The sequence below is a fragment of the Cryptomeria japonica genome, chromosome 7 (assembly GCF_030272615.1).
Source record: "Cryptomeria japonica chromosome 7, Sugi_1.0, whole genome shotgun sequence".
In the NCBI taxonomy this organism is placed as follows: Eukaryota; Viridiplantae; Streptophyta; class Pinopsida; order Cupressales; family Cupressaceae; genus Cryptomeria; species Cryptomeria japonica.
In genome coordinates, this window is record NC_081411.1 from 854,907,371 (window position 1) to 854,930,179 (window position 22,809).

General features: G+C 37.5%; 1 protein-coding gene across 1 annotated transcript in view; it reads left to right on the plus strand.

Moving 5' to 3' along the window:
* LOC131028941 (1-acyl-sn-glycerol-3-phosphate acyltransferase PLS1) overlaps positions 1-22,809 on the plus strand; it is a 48,361-nt gene that overhangs the window by 19,552 nt on the left and 6,000 nt on the right. The window contains exons 3-6 of the mRNA XM_057959319.2: positions 2,410-2,532; positions 2,811-2,850; positions 2,957-3,030; positions 3,270-3,329. Of these exons, the coding sequence (XP_057815302.2) occupies positions 2,410-2,532; positions 2,811-2,850; positions 2,957-3,030; positions 3,270-3,329 (297 nt within the window). The remainder of the gene's footprint in view (positions 1-2,409; positions 2,533-2,810; positions 2,851-2,956; positions 3,031-3,269; positions 3,330-22,809) is intronic.

A 22,809-nucleotide genomic window follows, 5' to 3' on the forward strand; every position in this document is an offset into this window, starting at 1 on the left:
AAATAAAAGAAAAGTAAAATTAAATAATTCTCTCAAAGATGGATATAAAAGGTGTTTAGAGCCAAAAAGCAATTCATTCTTGACTTGTTATTTTCTTGGAGAGCTTTTTCTTTTGGCTCAACAAACCCTAGGATGAAAACCCTTAGGCTTGTTGGTCGATTGGATGAAAGTTCGTTTCAGCCAACCTTGATGCACTTACACAAGATTCATAGGCACATCCTTTGGATTGGATTGGTTTCGATGGTGAGACATCTACCCTATCCAATTTTCAGGTGGAATCATATAGGTAAATCTTGTAGGCAAGACAAATTATCATATTATTTGTGAGAGGCTTACAGTAAACTGTTTGGACGCCATTGCTAACAAGAAAGACATTGCTAGTGGGCAATTTCCAGAATACAATGAGTTGGGTAAATAGTATTCCATATGCTAGCCACCATACATCTTATCAACAAGACGTGATAATTGTTTCCATTCCTGGGTGCCAAATTTGTTTAATGTTGGGCATTAATGACAATTATTGTTAGGCATTACAAGGCTTGAGGATAGGCATCGTGTTGGGGGCCAATTTGGATAACTTTAATGAGATATGCTGGCTGTTGAGTTTGAGGAGCAGATATGAGGCATTGGAGCATGCTTAGGTTGGTCAAGTGTATCCTTTGTGCAGGCGTGATATATTTGCATTGTTGGGCGTTAACCTTCAGCAGCCTAGTGTGACATTATATGTGATGGTAAATTTAAAGATCCCTTATACTTGGGCAATTTTTTGGATTTTGAAATTGAGTAATTGAGAAATATAAGTAAAAGAAACCCACCACCCAAAGGCACACCTGGTGCCCATATAGAATATCTTAAATCAGCTATTTACAAGGGATCATATTTTATGGGCATACACAATGAGGGGAACTGGAGCGAAAAAGGGCAACACAAAATTGAGCTCCAACAGGCCTATCATGGTCCTGTGCTACAAATAAGTGTCACTATTGCTCTTGATTTTTTTAGGCACTTTATTGAATCCATGGTTCTATCCAACATTTTTGATTCAATTGTTTTCTTAACTTGACCAAGGGTTGATTGTGAATTCAAGCTCGTCTTCTAATGTTAATTGTTTGTTTGGAAGATCACTAGTCCTATACTGGATTTTATTTCCACAAATGCCAATCATATTGTTCCATCTCAAAGTCCAAATGAGATTTTTTATTTAAGAGTAGGTTGTTCGCAGTTTATTAATTTGCAAGTCTTCTGGATCAGCCTGCATGAGTAACTTACCAGTATGGATAATGGGTTCACTTGGTGAAAGTGGGGCTTCTCAAGGTGATTATTGACAAGATGTAGCAGAAAGAGTTGTTGACTTGAACTATTTGTGAAGTGAAGTCGTTGTCTGTGCATAAATGAACTTTGGCAGTAAGTCTTAGAAAAACTACTCCAAGCACCTGAGCCAAAGTTGTTTGCTTTAAGCGGTCCTATATATCTAATCTTCTTATCAAAATTTTAAGTTTCTCATGTAATACTGTCATATCTTGTAGGATTTCTGTTGGCAGTATTCCCTTGTAACCTATCATGCCAGAGCATTTTATTGGGAGCAATGGACACATCATCTGCTTTGATCCTTTAATTCTTAGATTTTTGTTTCTAACATTGATAAAAGCCACAAAAAGCTACCATACCATATCTTCTATGTCAGACAGTCACAAATCTAAAAGTAAGATGAAGTCTGCAATTTATGAAAAAAAAAAAAAAGTTAAAGAAATATGAAACCATAAACAAAACACAGAAGCAGCATCCTGAAAAATAATTTTACTATAAAACATGCCTTACATGAGGAAAGTGAAGAATGGACAAAAGAAGTAGAAAATAGAACAGAAACATGGAGACAAAGATCAATATAATCACAAAACTTTGCTAGCAGTTAATTTTCTGGCCAAATACATGTTGCCTACTTTCAGATTAATAATGTTTGATTTTGGCATCTCACAAGCACTGAAGTTAGGGGGCCAGTAAGAAAGATGCTATGGGTTTAAGAAAACTTTGCAGTTTTAAGTGACCATATTTAGAAGTGAAATGTGATTTACAAACAATTTTTTCTTTTAGTTACAAACGAGACTTGGCAGGTGAGCACAGGTGGATTTGGTTACAAGGTAAGGAATTTCCGGAAACATCAGTTTATATTGAGACTTAGAAGGTCCACTTAACTGGAAAATTTTTAGGGTGATCTCTGGCAGAAATGTTTGAATGTCCTTCCTAGGTCAACCTTCCTTTGCTGAAAATATTTCGAAACTTCAATTAACCCAGTTTTATATGTTTTTCTTTCCTAAATGGTTCTTTGAACTAACATGGCTGCCTTTGAGGTGAGGTGGAAAAGCTCCTGTTTCCTTTGGAGTGTATCTAACATGTCTATTTATTTTGCAGGCTCTATGCTATATCATTCTGTGGCCATTTTCAAAGCGTCTATATCGGATGGCCAATAGAGTTGTGGCAGAGTTACTTTGGTCAGAGCTTGTGTGGCTGGTTGACTGGTGGGCAGGTGTTAAGGTGTTGCCGTTGCTTTGCTTTAGGCTTTTAGAATGCAAAAATGGTTGGAGTTAATTTTTTTTGCTTTTTTAAACATTGATCTTTCACATCATCTGGAGCTTAATTCATCATGATTCCCCGTCCTGATATAGGCAGTTTTAAATCAAATATCCAGTAAGGTTATTTTTTGCATTTGATTTAAGAATCAAGCATGATGTGATTGGATATGTTCATTCGTGGACAGGCACATAAAACTCTTAGTCCTTCTGTTAATATGAACATTGGATTGTACTTTGCAGATACGTATATATGCAGAGCCTAGTACACTGCAGTGCATGGGTTAGTAGCATGTGTAATAATTCAGTGTTGGTATTGTAGATTGCTAGAATGGATTTTAAGATGACCTCAAAACCATTTTTTATGATTATCTTGTTCAACTATGCAGGAAAAGAACATGCTCTTGTAATCTCTAATCATCGTAGCGATATTGATTGGCTTGTGGGATGGATTTTAGCTCAGGTAAGAATCTTTGAAATTGTATTGCTTCACATGAAGGGTCAAAAACATGACTTACAGATAGGATGGAGTGCTGGCTGCAGTAAAGAGCTATGAAGTTTTACACTATTTCTTGTAGCAAGATCTGTTAATTGTGATTTTGTCAGGTTTGACTTGGCAATAAATTTAATGGCACTTTTTATGGTTTATGAGCTGTATTTGTGATTCTTTTTGATTTATTCTTTGTTTGTTTTGTCTTGCAGCGTTCTGGTTGCCTTGGTGGTGCACTTGCTGTTATGAAGAAATCATCAAAGTTTCTTCCTGTGAGTTTCTTCCTTTTATATTGATAAAACATTTCTTGTTTTATGGTAAAAATTTGAATGATCTGTAACCTCGTCTTTGATTTGTGTCTGGAACTTTTGATCAAAGGTCTAAGTTTGCAAGTGACATTTATATTTTGTTCATTTACAAACTGTTGGCTTAATTATGTGGTAATTATTTTGGAATTAAGTTGGAGAATGGTCTGGTACCCTGGAAGCAAAACAATGGGATTGGGAATTAGCTTTTAGAAGTCCAGGCAAATTGAAACTGCAATAAATGGAGTTTCAAGTTGTAAGGAATTGAAAATACAATTAATCGAGTTCCAATTTCCAAAGATGATTTAAATATTGTTTCAATTGCTTCTGCTGCATGGTCATATAATTGGGATATTTTTGATACAACCTACAATTCATACTAATTAACAACAGATAGTGAGTACGAGGAGAGTGACTATTTTGTATCAAAGAAAATATAATGAAATAAGCCACTGTAAATTCACCAACAACAGATAAAATAAAAACAAAGGACAAATTTTAGAAAGGTATTATTTGTAAGGGATTTTGTACATTTCAAATTGCAGCTATATGAGAAAGTCTTGATAGGTGGACTCCTAGGAAAACATTCCATTGAATTAGTTTGGGCTTTATAAAGGGTAAGCTATTAGAATATTTAATTATATTTTAGTCACCTATATTTAGTTCCTTGTTTAATGGTCATTTAGCTTTTTAGTTAATTAGCTTTTAAGCTTTATTTAGCGTTTAGCTTTTTATGTCGTCTTGTAATCTCTCTATATACGCTTGTATATTGTTGAATACATTATCCGATTATTGAATCATTCATTCAATTTATTTTTCATGGTATCAAAGCGGATTCTTTTAAGTTTGGCGAATTTTTTAATAAAAATTCATGGCCTTCTTTCTGGAATATTTTCCAGATTTTTTTAATTAAAAACGATTTTGTTTTTTGAGGGTTTCAAGTTCGTGGGCGAATTTTTTTGTGCTGGGCAGCAGTTCATGTTTTTTTAGGGTTTTGGAGATTTTCGGGTTTGCAACCTGGAGGGTTTTTTTTTTGCAGATTGAAAATTTTCTTAGGGTTTCTGCAATTTTCAACTAGGGTTTTGACCCTTCAGTTCAAGTCGAAATTTTATTCTGATTGTAGATTCTTGGTGGGTTTTTCGAGACCTCAAATGGGTCATCGTCATATTTTAATGGGTGCATCGTTTTCCGTGCCTCAATTTTTGAGCTGACAAATCTGCATTTTGATTTCAGATTCTTGGTGGGTTTTTCAAGAGATTTTCTAGGTTGGTTTCAAATTTTCTTGGGTGCCTCGTTTTCCATTCCTCGAATTTTGTGTCAGCAAATTTGCCTTGGAATTTAAAAACAGTCGGCGATTTTTGCTAATTCTGTGGACGTCAGGAATTTTGGTGTCTTCTGGACGCCGTTTATGTTGTACATCTGACCTAGGTTTTTTGCCCCTATTTTTTTTGCGTTTTTTTTGGAAAAAAATCGTCAATATTTTTCTGGTTTTTTTACAAAAAAATTAGAGGCATTTTTTATTTTCTGTAAATTATTATTTTATTTTCTGATTATTTTCAAGAAAAATTTCAGGTTTTAAGTTTGCAGAAAATTTTAATTTCTAGGTTTCTTTCAAACATCGAATTTTGCACCTTGAAATTCGTGCCAGAATTCTCCTCCAGGGTTTCAATTTTTTTGTGCAGCTACTTCTATTCTGATTGTTTTAAAAAAAAAATCAGATTCTTCTATCTCTTGCTTTCACTCAGTTGACCTCGATCAACCTCGGTTTCCGTGATGGCATCTTTGACTAGCATCATGTTGGAACACAGACAGAAGTTCAACAGCTGCCACAACACTTGGAAACAGTGCATGTTCACGATATCTGAATATTGTTGCCTTGATCAGATTGATTTAGGCCAGACCTCGTCCTATAGGTCCCAGGGTTTTCACATTTTTTTTTCCTCAAAAATTGTTTGCAGGGTTTAGAAGTTTTTCCTTAAAAATTATTATCTGTCATCTGCAAAGCTTGCGTGGGTTTTCTGATTTTTTGCCATAGAAAATCATGGGAGGGTTTTGCTTGATTTTTTTTCTTAAAAATCAGGGTTTTACCACGTGATGTCTGGTATTTTACCACGTGATGTTGTCTGGTGTTTTCGCGCATGATGTCTGATGTTTTACCACGTGATGTTTTGTGTCTTACCACGTGGTGTTTTTGGTCTTGCCATGTGAAGTTTCAAGGTTTTGTTCGATTTTTTCCACAAAAAATCGTTTCAAGTTTTTTTTACCATTTTTTTTCTACAAAAAATGATGATTTGTATCTTCAGTTTTCGAGGGTTTGCTGATTTTTCCTCAAAATCATGGTTTCAGGTTTCAGTTTGGTTACCCAACGTCAGGTTGGATGGATTATGTTATTCTTGGTCATTAACACTTTTCAGATCCAGGGAGGGTCTCCACCGCAGCAGAGTGTTCTTTTCGTTTGTGATCAAAAGACTTGCAGTGTCTTTTGTAGGGTAGTTAGCAGATAGAATGACCATTAAGGGAGGGTATTAGAATATTTAATTATATTTTAGTCACCTATATTTAGTTCCTTGTTTAATGGTCATTTAGCTTTTTAGTTAATTAGCTTTTAAGCTTTATTTAGCATTTAACTTTTTATGTCGTCTTGTAATCTCTATATATATGCTCGTATATTGTTGAATACATTATCTGACTATTGACTCATTCATTCAATTTATTTTTCATAAGCTAGGGTATGAGAAACATAGTGGGCAGAGTTACATCCAAATATATTTCAGGTCCCAGTGCTTAAGATGCAATGCTGAGATTTGGAAACTTGAGATAGATGGACAAGATTATAATGGCTTGCAAAAATTAGAATAGGATGATCTAAAATATATTCAAAGCTGATTAGCTATAGAAGCCTAAAAGATCTGTTTAGCAGATATTTACAGGCTGGATCAGTACACCAAAGTGGTTGCAACTTGCAACTTTTGCTTTATTTGTTTGGAGGGATCCATTTTATAGTTTTGAAATTAGGCCTTATTAGATAGCGAGTTAAAATTTGTGGAAAATAAGCAAATTTACAGTGAGATTTTCTGTGTCTGCCATTATAAATGTGCTGTCCAATGTATTTCTCTCTTAGAAAATGAAATTTTAACTATTCTGAATTTAATTTCTTAGAAATAAGTAAATTATTGTTTTTAAAGGCTTTCTACCATCAGAATATGACCAGAATCACAAATGCATGATTTAGCGTTGTTAGCTATTTCTTACGTGATTTCTGCTTGCTCAATCTTTATTTTCATGACTTCTTCAATTTTTGCACTGGGATTAGATAAAGGCAAAGTCAGTTAAATTTCTACATCGTCTGTAATCACCAGACTTGAGAAGCGATCAAAGTCTCCATATCAATCTGAATTTCACCATTTTTTGGTCTATGTAATTCACTAGAACTATATCTCAAATGCCTGTCTCTTAATCTAATTAATGGCTTTGGATTCTGCTATTTGAATTTCTTAAAACTTGCCCAATAGATTCTTTTCACTAAATCCCATGAAATACTTGCTTCCCTCCTTTATCATTTCTGTACCAAAGGTTAAAATATTTTTTGGATAGGGATACAATGGCCATCGATTCAATTATCAGTTTTCGTGTTTGGAAGAAATCGTCTATATGATTCTCGAGGAAAGATTAGTTCTGCTTATAATTTCTTCATGTACTCTTATTCCTTTTTCTTCTGTTAATTTCCTCCAACTACGAGAAGACTTCTAGAGATACCCTTGAGAAGCCACTGAATCATGCAACGTTGTCATGTCCCCGTCATGACATTAAAATCAACCATCGAGTGATCTTTGGAAATTGTCTTACGAACAGTAAGACTTCACAATTTCCTTTGTTTCATAGTTAACCATAGCACTAAGTCTACAGATCGACAGCGAACAGGATGGGTGGAAATCGTCTTTCATAACAAAACAGTGTTTGCTATTTTGTATTGCACTCAATCCCTCATGGCAGCGATCATTAGGGAGAAGCACTGGTTAACAAGACAGGGAACCATAAGACATGAACATAAATATTAACTTAGTTCACTGCGCTCAGAACAAATCATACATAGAAGCGATCTCATTATTTATTTAAGTAATAAGAATAGTGTTTACTAATGATATTGACAGGTGTTGTTATTAATCTCTGAAAAGTTATGGTTGCCTTAGTTATTATCAGAGTCAGAGAGCATATAATCAATGGTCACCACTTTGGGAGAAGACATAACCTTCCAAGCTGATGACGGGGTTTAAGAGAATGACACCCATGCATTCAAGGATAAGAAAAGGGATTCAGACGGATATTGGATAAGATATTAATATTCAGCAATTTTGATTGGCTGTGTATCATATCCCCCTCATATTCTAAATTAGAGGGGATCCAGAATAATCATGCAAGCAGCAAAGCGATTGTGCAATAACATCTACACCATTGCGATAACAAGGCAATCCAGGAAAGGGACATTACAAGTTTGAGACTAAGAACAGATTTAAGGAGGATATGTGAAGACACTATGAGAAGAAAATCTCAGACATTCATGAGCAGAAATCGGACACATATTTGTAGCAGTCCTAAGACAGAATTTTGTGAAGGTTTCTTTCAGATTTGAGAATGATCAATTGGAAAATCTGATCTGATAAAAAGGAGCAGAATAGACTGAGTTTGTCACACAGTAAGATACAGCAGTCCATTCCAAAAACAGAAGCATCAAATAAGAGCAGATCTGATAAAGGGCAAAACATTAGGGCATTTACAAAAAGGGGACATTACAAACATGCTAACAATATCAACAGAGATGGAGGATGGATGAACAGTAATTTGTGGAGACCCCTAAGTTATAATCTTAAATGTAATAATAATAATTATCATAATAACATAAATAAAAAAGAGCATAACAATAATAGTGATAAAATTAATAAATAAGAAGAAATAAAATAAGAATGCCAATAATAAGAACAAAAAATTTAATAAGTTTTTTTTCATTCTTAATTTGAACTTAATTGTTTACAGAAATAACATTTTTTTTTTTTTGATAAAGTGACACAACTAACATTTTTAATGATAATAGATTTATCATAGTAATAATTCGAATACTTGTGTTAATTTTTTACTTTTAGGAATAATAAACCCATTTAAAAATAAATAAATAGATAATTAAATAAGAGTTAATATAATTGTAGGGCAGACCTTTGTAAAATGATAATTATTATCCTCTTTTTTTGTATTTAAGGAACAAAGGGCTATCCAAAAAATTACATTGTTAGACATATTAGCATATGGAATTAATGGTTTTAACTAGCACTCAGATTAGGAGAAATTTTGAGATTTCTTTTTTGTTTAGAATAGCTTGTTGCACGGATAGCCAACTTGGCTTCCCTTTGAAGTCTCTTTAATAGGTACATTTACAATTCAATGTACTGCCAGTTGGTAGCCCTTGCTGAAATCTATTGCTCTAATATGGTATCAGAGTCGGTTATTATTTTCAGCTGCAACAGAGATTAAAGGTGCATTGGCCATGATCTGGATCAGCATGGTATAGCACCAGGGAGAAGTGCAGATATACATTTTTTTTGTAATGCTGTTGGTGTGCAGGCTTCTGTGGACATCTTCCAGCATTGGAATGACTTTTTTTTGTTAGTTCTCTAGTGTCCAGCAGAACAGTTTACAGCACCAGCATGTGAAGATGGGGAATACTAGAATCGGCAACATTGTCGAGGAGGCCGTGCAACATGTGTGATGTAAAGGATGACTTTTTGACCAAGACGACCTGGTGAAGGCGTTGCAGTTGTGATAGTGCAGCACTCAACAATAGTGAGTGTTGTACTCAAGAAATGCATCGTTTCTATCATTGGCTATAGTATCATCACAAAGGAGAAAAGAATAATAATAATCAAAGCACAAAGAGAGTCCATGATAGATGTCAGATCTGATATGAAATCAGAAATTCAGTTAAGATCAGATCTGAAATTGAAGATTAAACTCCAAATCCAAAGAGTGGGGGTTAGGGATTGAATAGATCTCATAATAAAGCCAAACCAAGGAAATAAATAAAGTAATAATAAACACTCAAGGGTGGATCCAAACCCAATTCAGATCTGAAGTAAATGTATATTATTGAAAACCATTAGATCTGAAACCCTTATGGAGAAGGAATAAACCCTAGGGACAAAGTACGTAAGTTGGGCTCACTATTTTATTTAAGGGGAAAATCACTCACATAAACAATCTAGGCTAATTAAATAATTGAAGCAATCTCATACTAATATCAGATAGATGAAATACATATTGTAAATAATTTGGAAATAAAATAAAATAAATGCAAGGTACTTAGCTCTAGATTGGATGAAGATCGCACTTTGTAGATGCTAGAATTTCACTCACCAAGATATCTGAAAATAAGGGCTTATTAGTTGACTGTCACTGACCTAGAACTCTTATTGTGATAACTTTTAGTTCACTTTTGCTAGTGTGAAGGAGATTGCAGAGCTGAACTCATCCATGGAAATGAATGTATAACTTGTGGATCTGATCTGGCTGAACTCTGCCGTCTGAAACTGTTTTGCATTTGTGTATGCACTCTAAATCTGATAAGGAACAGGCAGTGTTTAGAAACATCTTCAGGAATCTTTTGAATTGTGAGTCATGTTCTCCTTAAACCCGTGGATAGAATAATTCTATGGTGGTGAACCAAGATCGAGGACAACAGGTGAGCATGAAGTATGTTCCGAGGATGATGATGTAATGCTCTGATATAATTCATTTTATCCACTTGCAAATAGAATTCTAAATGTGCTCTTTAGATTTCTCATTTAATCCTTGATGATTCTTTCGAATTAGAGCTAGCCTTTAAATACAACAGTTTAGTGTGCGTTTTGAAATTAGTTGTGCTTTAGGCAGCTCATAATAAATAGTAAAGGAAGAAGACATGGGCCAAAATTAAGCTAAGTTACCGGTTCGGGTTCGGGCACAGGATCAGGTTCAAAGAACCTGGTACGCTAGTACGGCAAAATTTTGAAAAGGGGTTTGGGTTCGTTAGTACAAAAACATGTAAATTTTATATATATATATATATATATATATTTTGATATTTATGAAGCCTATAAGCATGAATTAAAATTTGCATGTCACATAGCATCATATAAACAAGAAAACAAACATAAACTTGTAATCATAGCATCATGATCATACCATAATAGCATCATATACATCAAGTTTAATATCAAAATGACAAAATATTCAAGTATCATTGTTTAATCATCAAATGGATCATCTAATTCATCCTCCTCCTCCTCCTCCTCCTCCTCCTCCTCATTGACATTGACATTAGATGAGCCAATGCCACTTGCACTTGTACTATAAGTTGGCTCAATTTCCGAGTCATCAAGTGTCAATGCAAGAAGTTGAGAAGCAGGAGCATCCAAATCAATATGCTTTGGCTCTATATCCCACATCTTTGTTTCCCCTTGTGTGTAGTCATGTTGTTTGTGTGAAAGAAGACGTAGGTTGGAATGCACATATACTAAATTCTCCACTCTTTTTGATAGCAGCCTATTGCGCTTTATTGAGTGAATGAAAGAGTATGTGCTCCAATTTCTTTTTAAAGCAGATGAACTAGCAACCTATGAAGACAAAGTAAACAATTAAAGTTATACATTAATAAAAATAAAATTACTAGCAACCTATGAAGACAAGGTAAACAATTAAAGTTATACATTAATAAAAATAAAATTACTAGCAACCTATGAAGACAAAGTAAACTATAAATAAACTAAAACTTGTAAATTAAAAATTTTAATTAATTAAACTTACTTGTGATAAAACTTTTATAGCGAGGGGTTGTAGGTGTGGGAAGCATGTGCCATGGAAGTACCACCAGCTGTGAGCATCCTTCTTGGATCTATGACGAAGTGCATCAACACTTAGACCATTCCCATTTGCGAATTCTATGAACCCATTTGTAACAACATCTTGCAAATCATCATCAGGATATAGTCTAAGAAATGCTGCCTTGTACCCATTAGATACTTCTAGATCCCTCCATGGTGGAATCCTTCCTGGTTTATCAAGAAACTGATTGCTATAGTACTTAGGTGTCAAGGCATAGGCAAGAAGGTGCAAAGGAGTGGTCATCTTATTCCACCTTTCTACAATAATTACTTCCAGTTCTTTGAAGAATCTCTCAAGGATCATTCTCTTTTTCATTTATAGTGACCTTTATTTTTTCAAGCATTGAGTCAATGCCATCATAAATCTCACCTATGCAAGGCCTATCCATGTCTGTATAGCGAATTATGCTCATGATGGGCTCAGTGATAGTTAAGAGATATGTAACAAGATCCCACCATTTCTCATTCAATATTCTATCCCTAATTTTTTCTGCCCTCTTAGTGCTACTTTGCTTCCATACAACCCAATTGGTGCTGATCACCATATTGCATAGTGCCACTCTAACTTTCACAAGTCGTCTTAAGACGATTGTGTTTGATGCAAAACGGGTCTTAGCAATCTATAACACAAATTAATGCCAAATGATTAATAAATAAAGCCAAACTTTAAAGAAGAATACACAATATAGCTTACACAATGATATTATGAACATTGAAAATAAAAAAAAATCAGAAAATGTAAAATTAAATTACTATTTCACTTACCTTCAATAGCTCCAAATTCGAATAGGTTCTAAAAATCCCTTGAGACATGTGGTGGTTTGTGATGAACATCTGGATCTCCTCAGCCTCTGCATACACATCTCTGATCCATTTTATTTTTTGCCCAATCCTTTGTAGCATAAGATTGAGTGAATGTACCGTACAAGGAGTCCAAAAGATGTGATCATAGCGTTGCTCAACCAACAAACCAGCAGCTCTACAATTTTTTGCATTGTCCGTTATGACTTGGACAACATTGTGGGGTCCCACAGACTCAATGGCAGAGATGAGAATTTCTGCAATAAATTGGCCATCTTTTATTTGGCCCTCACAATCCACACCTCTCAAAAACATTGCCCCTTTAGGGGACACCGCTATGACATTGATCAAGGGACGGTTTTTAGCATCTTTCCATCCATCTGAAACAATTGTTACACCTGTCTCAACCCATGAATCCCTTATGGGTTTCAATGCATCTTCAACCCTCTTCACCTCTTTCTCCAATAATGTTCCACGTACCTTCTCATAACCGGGGCCCTTATACCCTCTTGGAGCCTCATTAACACTTTTTATCATTTGCTTCCAATATGGGGAGCGAACAACATTGAATGACAACCCATTTGCATAAATGCACCTTACTATATCTTCGTCAGCATTGTCTCTACTCTCATTTTGGAATGCGGTTTCTAAAGGCCCCTTTGTTCTTTTACGTGTCAAGGGTGGTTCACTTTGAGGTTCATTTGTGGCAAAGAAGGGGTGGTCTTCTACTACAATAGTGGGATTAGAAGGGCCTTGCATTCCCTTTGTTTTCTTTGATGCGGTTTGGTTCAATCGACGGGCTTCCCTCTCTTCTGCCGCCTCATGCTCCCTAATATATTTCATCATTGTCTCATCTGGTATAGGTTTACCATTTTTTCCAGGGCATTTTTTGATGCCTCTTCCTTTTATTCCACACATATGGCCTACCACCCGATAATATGAACTATTACATTCAATATCACATCCATGGCATTTCCAACGGAATCCCCCACCTCTCGGAAGTTGTTTTAATAATGTCCACATATTTCCATAAGGGAGAATTTGGATCATTTCTTTGTTTTACAATTATTTGTTCATTGCCAATGGAGGAAGATGTAGATGCCATTCTAGTTCCTATGGCAAGAAATAATATAAACATATTCAAAAACAAAAACTAAATAATGAAAAAAAATATTCAAGTTTCATGTTTGACAATTTGTGAAACAAAAATAGTTGGAAAAAAATGTTTAAAAACCTACCTCTTGTAGCCAATGGAAGTTTGAAAATGTATGGAAATGATGCTGCAACACTTGTTGAAGCTTCAAAAATCAGTCTTCAACTCCTCCTCTTTGATCTTGGAAGCCAAATTTTGTTCACCCTTTCTTCAACCTGCTCTCATAAAATTTTTGTTTGCAACACAAATGAGGTGAAAGGAGTCAATAAAATGTTTTAGAAGTCAATTTTAGGTTATAACTTTCACTTTTTACAAGGCGGAATTGAAAAAAAACAAAAATTTGCATTGTTTTTTGACTTTACGGGCCACCCAGCTGCCCGGGTTCAACTGGGTCCGCCCGGGTTCGACTGGGTTTGACCCCGGATTCGACAAGGGTCGAGCCCACTCTGGGTTTTTCGAACCTTGGTCAAACCCAGTTCGAACCGGACCCGTACCACGGACCCGGTCGAACCCGGACCCGTACCCAGAGGCGAACCCGGTAACCTAGAAATTAAGAAATTCAGCTTCAAAGTTTTGAGGTTAGCCTTTAAATACACTTGTAGATCTGAACTAGGGAAATGAATGGCCAAATGGGAAAATTGGATCTGGATCTTGGGGATGAATGAGATGATGGGGACAAGCTAGGATAAAAGTATTTGCATAATTTCTGTGAGATTTTACCAAGATCAAGAGCTCAATGAAAAGTACAAAATAGAGAGACATACAATGAATATGAGCCTGCTATATAGGCAATGCTATATGGACATGTGAGCACACAAACATGACATGTGGCTCAATGAGAAACAAGGGTAGGTAGGAAATAGGTGTGGTAGGTAGGAGAAACAATAAAATATTCCACATGAGGTGGATCACCCACCGAAGGTGGAATTATCATCCCACAATAAGTGGAGATGATAAAGTAATAACAAGATCACACCATAAAAGGTGGAAATCTCCTATAACACACTATCCCAATGTGGCACAACCACCCAAGTGTCTCATACCCAAATTACTATGATATGCATGTACCTAAGTAAACTTAAGGAAGGTGTAATAATATCCAACATGAATAAATAATTACACCAACACCCCCCTTTACGTGCAACTTAGGGGAATGCACTTAAGTCTACAATGCAACTTAGCAATCCAAGATGGGTCCTGGCTACTAGGCCATTATGGTACCCATGCACAAATGCAAATGCACACAAACCAATGCAATCTCTCATAAAGCGGGGAAAGAGAGAAAAACCCAATGGGGAAAAACCCTCCCCCAAAAAAGAGATGAAAACTATATACAAGGAAACTCTCAAAGAAGTATGAGAAACAAAACCCCATGTGAGGAAAAAGTCCCCCCCATATGAGAGAAGAAGAGAAGCTAGGTAGCCCCCCCTCAATGTAGATTCTGCACCAATGGTAGAAGCTCGAAGATGAATGAAGAAATTGCTCCACGAACGTCGAACAACGTTCCTCCCCTTAGGAAGAAACAAAACCAAAGGTGTATCCATGAAGTCTCCCTAATCATGAAGGGAAGATGTAGGAAAAAAACTCATGATGAATGGAATCTCTGAAAACTGCTCAAGTGTCTCCATGTCGATGCTGAAAGATACTGTTGGTGTCTGTTTTATCATCTACCAAACATTAGGATAGGATACCCGAAGGTATTCTATCCTCTCCTGAAAAATCACTACTGATTCCAAGGTCTATATGTGCGAACAAGCAACTTTAGTGGAATAGCTTCTTGGGTAGTGTATGCTGAAATTTTCAAGGGGGACTTACGTTTGACAAGTATTCTTTTGAACTGATGAACTTAGATGGATTTAACAATTTAGGCTCTTCTTTTTTTGGGGGATTTTCTGGGATTTAGACTTTCAAAAGAAAGGGAAAAAGAGATAGGGTTCAGGAAGGCTAATCTAATCCTACAAATTCTGGAGACGGTATCAACTGGGTGCCCTCAAGAAACCAAACCTTACTTCGCCACACTAGGGACAACTACACAAGGCTGGTGCAATCTTCAATGGGTTGTGCTTATGATCGAGATGTTGGGATGCACAGGGGATGGGCTCAGACTAACTTTACATGGTAGAATGAAAATCATCCATTTACCAAAAGTATGAGCGGAGATACACCGTTAATTGACACTTATCAAATACTTCATTCAAATTAACAACAATGAAAGCAAATCTAAGTTAATTCTAACTAAGTGTTGAGGCAATTGAAACCATGCAAATCATTCAAATAATAGAGATTACAAAGCAGCGCACATGCAATATATTATCTGGAAATGACCTTAAGCAACAATACATCAGAAACCTCACACCCTCCAAATGAGAGGAGGTAGCCTTATATAGTTTTCAAGAATAAATGAACGACCGAGATCAAACAGTGATCAAGGGCCCAGATTGAAAGCTATAAACCCTAATTAGGGTTTCCCAAAACTAACTACCCTCGACCAATTACATTTGGGACACTTGTCCTTCTTCTTGCTAAATATGAACCATCAATGAAAATAGAAGGTTGTTGCATTGTGAAGTGTGCCCTTCTAGAAGCTTTTGGATAAGTCAGGTTCATCGAACCTGGACATGCTGACTTGGAGCGATCTGACTGGTTGGAAAATGACGAGGCGCCACCTCAACGTGTTGGATGTCTTTCTTGAATTCCCAATTTGTGTCAAGAAATCATCTAAGTATGGAAATTTGATTCCTTCTTGTCGCCATTTGATTCTGCTTGGGAGCTTGTCTTTTTTAATTCCTTCAGGAGATGAAATTCTTCAAGAAGTTGGAAGTTTATCTAACTTTTCCATATTTTCACCAAGTCTGAGAACTTTTCTTTTTTGATGCCTTGAGATTCTTTCAAGTGCCTTGAATTTGGAGGAGAAATCCCCTCGTGAAGTTTTTCACATACTTAGCCAAATTTTGGCCCTCTCTATACTCGGACGAACCTTGCTCGTGCTCCCGTCTTCAATTCTGAATTTGGCTCGAAACTCCATTTGTGTTTTCTGTGATGATCCTGCCTTTAGTTGCCACTTTCTATTGCGTGGGAGGAGGGTTAAAAAGCTCTGGGTAACCCCTTGCAAATATGAAATGATGGGGTCAAGCTGTTCAGGCATTCTCTGTGATCATGTCCTTCTTCTTGATACCCTAACATGCCTTCAACATTTCCCATACTTAGCCAAATTTTGGCTATCTTCACGCCCGGATGAACCTTGCCTGTGAACTCCAACTGTGATCTCTATGATGATCCCGCTTCTATTTCCTCCCACAACCTGTAAAACCAAAGGAAAATAAGTTAGAAATCTATCTTGGATTAAAGAAAATCGAGGTTGCGAACGGCTAAGTGTTTGGAAAATTTCACTTCATTTTCGTACTTAGCCATGAGAATGGGATTTTCACATGTAAATTCTCCAACCTTCAAGATAATTGTGATCACAATCCAACACCAAGTGTTATAACTCCGAAAATTTCTTATACTTAGCCAAAAAAATGATTTTCCTCCCTTAGAAATTCGAACAAATTTACTAAAAATCATCTCTCAAACTCTGGAAAAACTCAGAAAATACATAAATCTGCATCATGAATTTGATTTCACCTTTGAATGTGCAGAAACAGGGCTAGAAATCTTCTCGAAAATATTCAGAAATTTTCAGCTAAGGTTTTATAATCTTCTCACACTTGATTATTTTCCAAAAATCCGCGAAAAATCTGGTCTAAAGCGATTATCCAGCTTCCAAAAAATGTCAAAATCCTTGTCCAGATGTTCTTCGAACTGAACTTTCACCAAGCTTTCCTTAGTAATTTCAAACTCTTTGATGTAATAATGAAGTTAAAATGAAGTATTTGTAAGCAAGGTCAAATTCTCAAGTAGAAATCTTTAAGATAATACTTCTAATTTCATCTCTAGTTCTTTTAGAAAGTTTTTTCGCCATGTTTCCAATTTTGAAAATATCTTCCAAAAGTTTCTATTTTGGTTTATAAGTTCGAAATATTAATTAATCCTCCAATATTCTTCCTTGGAAACTTTCTATTTTGGTTGAGGTTGGAAAATAGCTAACAATCCATGAATTTTCTTTTTTAGAAACTTTCTATTTTGGCTTTGGAGTTCAAAATCCTTATTAATCTTCCAATATTCCATTTTGAAAAACTTTCTATTTTGGTCTTCGAATTCGAAATTTTAGATAAGTTTTTTATGACATCATATTGATCGTTTCTGACTTTTCAATGCCTCGGTGAAATTTTGAATTTTGAATTTCCAATTTACTTCAATTTTGGCGCACTTTTGGATATTTTCCAAGGTATGGTGGACTTTAGCTAGAGCTCCTCCTTGGCCTCCATTATGGTGAAAATTTGGCTAAGGCATTGGGGCGGACTTTGACCCTTGTTCCCACATGACCTCCATCAAAGTGGGGCGGACTTTAGGCTTAGCTCCACCATGGTCTCTTCAAACATGGCGGACTTGGGAGTGAGCTCCTCCATGGCCTCCTTCATGGCCCCCTTCAACCTTGGCGGACTTGGGCCTTAGCACCCATGTGACCTCCATCAACATGGCGGACTTGGAGCTTGGCACCTACATGGTCTCCTTAATGGCCCCCTTCAACCTTGGCGGACTTGGGCTTTAGCACCCACATGACCTCCTTAGGTGGGGTGGACTTGAGTGTTGACTCCTACATGGTGAAATTTTGGCTAAGGCATGGGGCGGACTTTGAAGGTCTCTCCTCATGGCTCTCCATCAAGGCGAAATTTTGGCTAAGGCATGGGGCGGACTTTGAAGGTCCCTCCTACCTTGCTCTCTTACTTTGGCAGACTTGGGAGAGGGCTCCTACATGACCTCCATCTTGGGCGGACTTTGGTGGCGGCTCCCATCTTGGGCGGACTTTGGTGGTCTCTCATCTTGGGCTGACTTTGGTGGTGTCCCTGACTTGGGCGGACTTCTATCATCTCTCCCACCTTGGGCGGACTTTGGAGACACCTCCTCATGGCTCTCTAACCTGTGGCGGAGTTTAGACTTGGCTTCTCATCACTTGGCATGCTTGGGCGGACTTTAGGCTACATCCCTATGCACCCTACACATACATGGCGGACTTTGGAGTGTTGGCCACCATGGCCTCTTCAACCTATGGCGGACTTTGGAGTTGCTCCATGCAAGGCGGACTTTAGGCAACACTCCCACCTTGAGCGGACTTTGGAGACACCTCCTAAGGCGGACTTTAGGCATCTCTCCCACCTTGAGCGGACTTTGGAGACACCTCCTAGGGCGGACTTTAGGCATCCCTCCTCTTGGGCGGACTTCAAGCATCTCTCCCATCTTGGTGGAGTTTGGAGACACCTCCTCATGGCTCTCTAACCTATGGCGGAGTTTTAGACTTGGCTTCTCATCACTTGGCATGCTTGGGCGGACTTTAGGCTACACTCCCACCTTGAGCGGACTTTGGAGACACCTCCTAGGGCGGACTTTAGGCATCCCTCCTCTTGGGCGGACTTCAAGCATCTCTCCCATCTTGGCGGAGTTTTGGTCTACCTCCCAACATGGCGGACTTTTAAACATCTCCAACATGGGCGGACTTCTAGACCTTTGCTCTTCAAGGCGGACTTTTTGGAGGCTCTCAAGAGGGCAGACTATATATGAAATATAACATTTAAGTATAAGTGGCTTATACTTTTCATATATATTGTCAGGATGTTTGAGAGTGGTTTCGGGCCTCTAGGACTAATAATGCAAGATCTAGTTTTTGGAGGATTCTCCAATTTTCCAGACTTAGTCAAATTTCAGGATCAGGATGACATTCCAGACTTAGCCAAATTTCAGGACATTTGAGGATCAGGATGATTTTTCGAGTTGATTATCCTTTGAAGGTGCCAATGCCCCCTAAAATATAGGAACTTAGCTTTTTGGGTCAAAACTTGAAAATTTTGGATCGCGGTCGAAGCAGGTCAGTGGTACAAGCGTAAACCCTAGGTTTGCATCTTGAAAAAGCAAAAAAGCCTAAAATCTAGGGATTTAGCTTTTTTAGATCAAAACTTGGAATTTTCAAGTTTTGGTTGAAGCTGGTCAATGGTACAAGTGTAAACCCTAGGTTTGCATCCCGAAAAAGCAAAAAGCCTAAAATCTAGGGATTTAGCTTTTTAGGTCAAAACTTGGAATTTTCGAGTTTCGGTCGAAGCTGGTCAGTGGTACAAGTGTAAACCCTAGGTTTGCATCCCAAAAAAGCAAAAAGCCTAAAATCTAGGGATTTAGCTTTTTTAGGTCAAAACTTGGAATTTTTGAGTTCCGGTCGAAGCTGGTCAGTGGTACAAATGTAAACCCTAGGTTTGCATCCCGAAAAAGCAAAAAAGCAGACATCCCTAAAAAATAGGAAAAACTTTCTAAAAATAGCCATACCGGGGATCGGGCTGAAAATGCCAAAAACGAAACTTCCTAAAAAATAGGAAAAAGCAAAAAAGCAAACTTTCTAAAAATAGAAAGTTGTCCAAATTCGTCCAAATCAATTGCGATCTTCGTCCTTTGGCCTCTCTAAGCACTCTGGTGGTGTTCACACTTCGGAATCGCATAACTTGCAAAAACTAACTTTCAATCGTTAGGCCTGAAATGCTCTGCACTGGACAAGGCTTGGTGAAACTGCAGCAAAAGGTCATAGGACACTAACAAAACCCTAGAAAGTAGGAAAAGAGAGGGTCCCCATTTGCAATGGGGCGATGTGTGAAAAAGGTCACAACAGATACCCCCTCCAAAAATGGTGAACTGCTGAAAAAGGTACTCCAAGATCTAGTGGAGATGAATGTAGGACAATATCCAAAGACTCACATGTCTCCTCTAAGAATAAAGAGACCTCCAACTGTTGTACAAAAGTATCCACAATCATGTCAACCTCTAAAGAATGATCATGTAGAGAATGCACAAGACGGTCAGAGTGTTCCCTCGCAACAATCGAAGAAGGATCATCTTCATCAAAGAGAAGATGAATATCATCAATGATGTCTCCCAAATCTGCAATGTAGGACTCCACAAACAAACCTGCAATGTATGTCAAGTAGGCATCCCAATCAACTGAAGCTAGAAGACATGGAATATCCTGTTGCACTGAATCACAAGAAGGAAAAACTGTCGCACTAGCTACATTGTCAGGTGCAATAGGTGATGTGATGTCAATAGGAGGAGATGAAATGCAAGGCTCAAGAACGGGGTCACATGTGAGAATCCCCAAGTTCAAGTACCCAAAGTTCTCCTCAAAATCTGAATCACCAACATAGGAAGAATCAACCTCATCAATAGGACCAAAATGTTAAAAAGAGTACAACTGAGATGCATGATCAACTACCCCAGTCGCAATGATAGCTCTAGTCTCCAAGTCTCTAATGATAACTGAATCAGGTGTGAACTCCACAGTTTTCCTAGTTGCCCCATGTGTGATTTGATAGATGGAAAGAAGATTGTTTGTCAAGTGGGGTACACACAAAACATCATTGAAGGAGTTATCCCCAATGGCAATAGATCCTTTCCCAATCACATCCATGTATGTATGATTGCCCATCAAAATCTGTGGCATGTGGCAAGGCTCAAATGAAGAGAACATAGACTGCGAAGATACCATATGATGAGAAGCCCTTGAATCTAGAAGCCATCTCCGTGAATCATGACTTGTAGTAGGACAAAGAGCTTTTCCCTTTCCTTTATTTGTCCCAAAAGAGTGATCCTTTCCTTTATCCTTTTCTTTGGAAGCCGAAGTAGACATTCTAGAAGGCAAACTGATTTTGTTCTTCTCAAGAAGATGCTTCAACTCATCAATATCCTTCTTGTAACAATGTTGTTCATCATGTCCTGACCTCTTGCCATATGCACAAAAAAGATTGTCCTTATATGATTTCCTCTTAGGTGAGGATGTAGAATCACCTTGTTGTGGAGAGGAGGATTGTACTCCATCTTGTTGTGGTTTTGACTTAGGTTGCTTTTGATTGTTGCCTTTTCCTTGATTGCTTTGATTCCCTTTATTAGCCACCAAAGCTTGTGACTTTGAAGATTTGAGAATCCCCATCTTGGTCAACTTAGATTGCTCAAGTATCAACATCTCCGTGAATGCATCAAATGAGGGAGAAGTGCATGAGGAACCTTGAGCTAACCTATGGGTGTGAAAGCTAGATACAAAGGCTGCATACTTTGATGGAAGCTTGTCCAACAAGTTATAAACCAATTGAGCATCCTTTTTGTCAATTCCACAATCCTTTAGCTTTGCTCTTAGCTCATTTGCTTTTGTGACATAATCTTGGATTGTATCAAAATCCTTGGGATCCAATGTTGTGAGTTCACTATCAAGGTTGTAGTTCTTAATCTCATCAACTTGGCCGTACAATTTGTCATAAATATCCCAAGCCTCTTTGATTGTAATACACTTATCAATGTGACAAATGAGGTCATCTGATACATATTTTCTCAAAGTTCCAAGTGCCATAGCATTCTTAGTGAGCCATTCAATTTGAGCATTAGGATCAGCATAAATACGGGGCCCAACGGGAGTACGGTGGAAGCATGACCGGAGCAATGACGCCCGAGTCACGAGGGGAGCACGACGAAATACCGGAGCAACGGCGGCCGGGGCACAGAAGTCAGCGAAGAGAGGTCACTGGACAGAACGCGGGGGCAACGAATGGCGGCGTCAGCGCTCGACCGAACGGCAGCGGCGCACGTGTACGGTGGCTGTACACTTGCAAAACGTAGGTTTGTAGAGTACGGGAGGGGGGGTGGTCACGGGACCCCCTTGCACAATATTGTTTTTTGAACTTTTTCAAAAAAAAAATTCTGCGAATTAATGAAAAATAAAAAATGAAAATAAATTCACAGAAATTAAAAATATATTTTTTTTATCAAAATTCGTACCGCCTAGCCGTATAGGCTAAATTTTTCCTCCAAATTTGATTTTTTCCAAAATAGGCTGAGTTTATACTTAATTTTCATGGAAACGGCCTCTTAGACTCAATAGTGATGTCCAAATTGTTGTAGGATGCCCGCCAAAAATGTAGATCCCCAATTCTGAAATTTGAAGCCTCCAAAAAATGACTAATAAAAGAAGCCCTTTAGGCTTTGATACCATGTGAGATTTTACCAAGATCAAGAGCTCAAGGAAAAGTACAAAATAGAGAGAGAAAATATTGATAGGAATAAACTGTATTCTATCAAGATGAAAATAATGATCAATTGGATCATCAAAAGTTCTTGTTACATACAATGAAGATGAGCCTGCTTATATAGGCAAGGCTATATGGATATGTGAGCACATAGACATAACATGTGGCTCAATGAGAAACAAGGGTAGGTAGGAAATAGGTGTGGTAGGTACGAGAAACAATAAAATATTCCACATGAGGTGGATCACCCACCGAAGGTGGAATTATCATCCGACAATAAGTGGATACGATAAAGTAATAACAAGATCACACCATAAAAGGTGGAAATCTCCCAACACACTATCTCAATGTGGCACAAACACCCAAGTGTTTCATACCCAAACTACTATGATATGCATGTACATGAATAAATAATTACACCAATTTACATGCAAAAT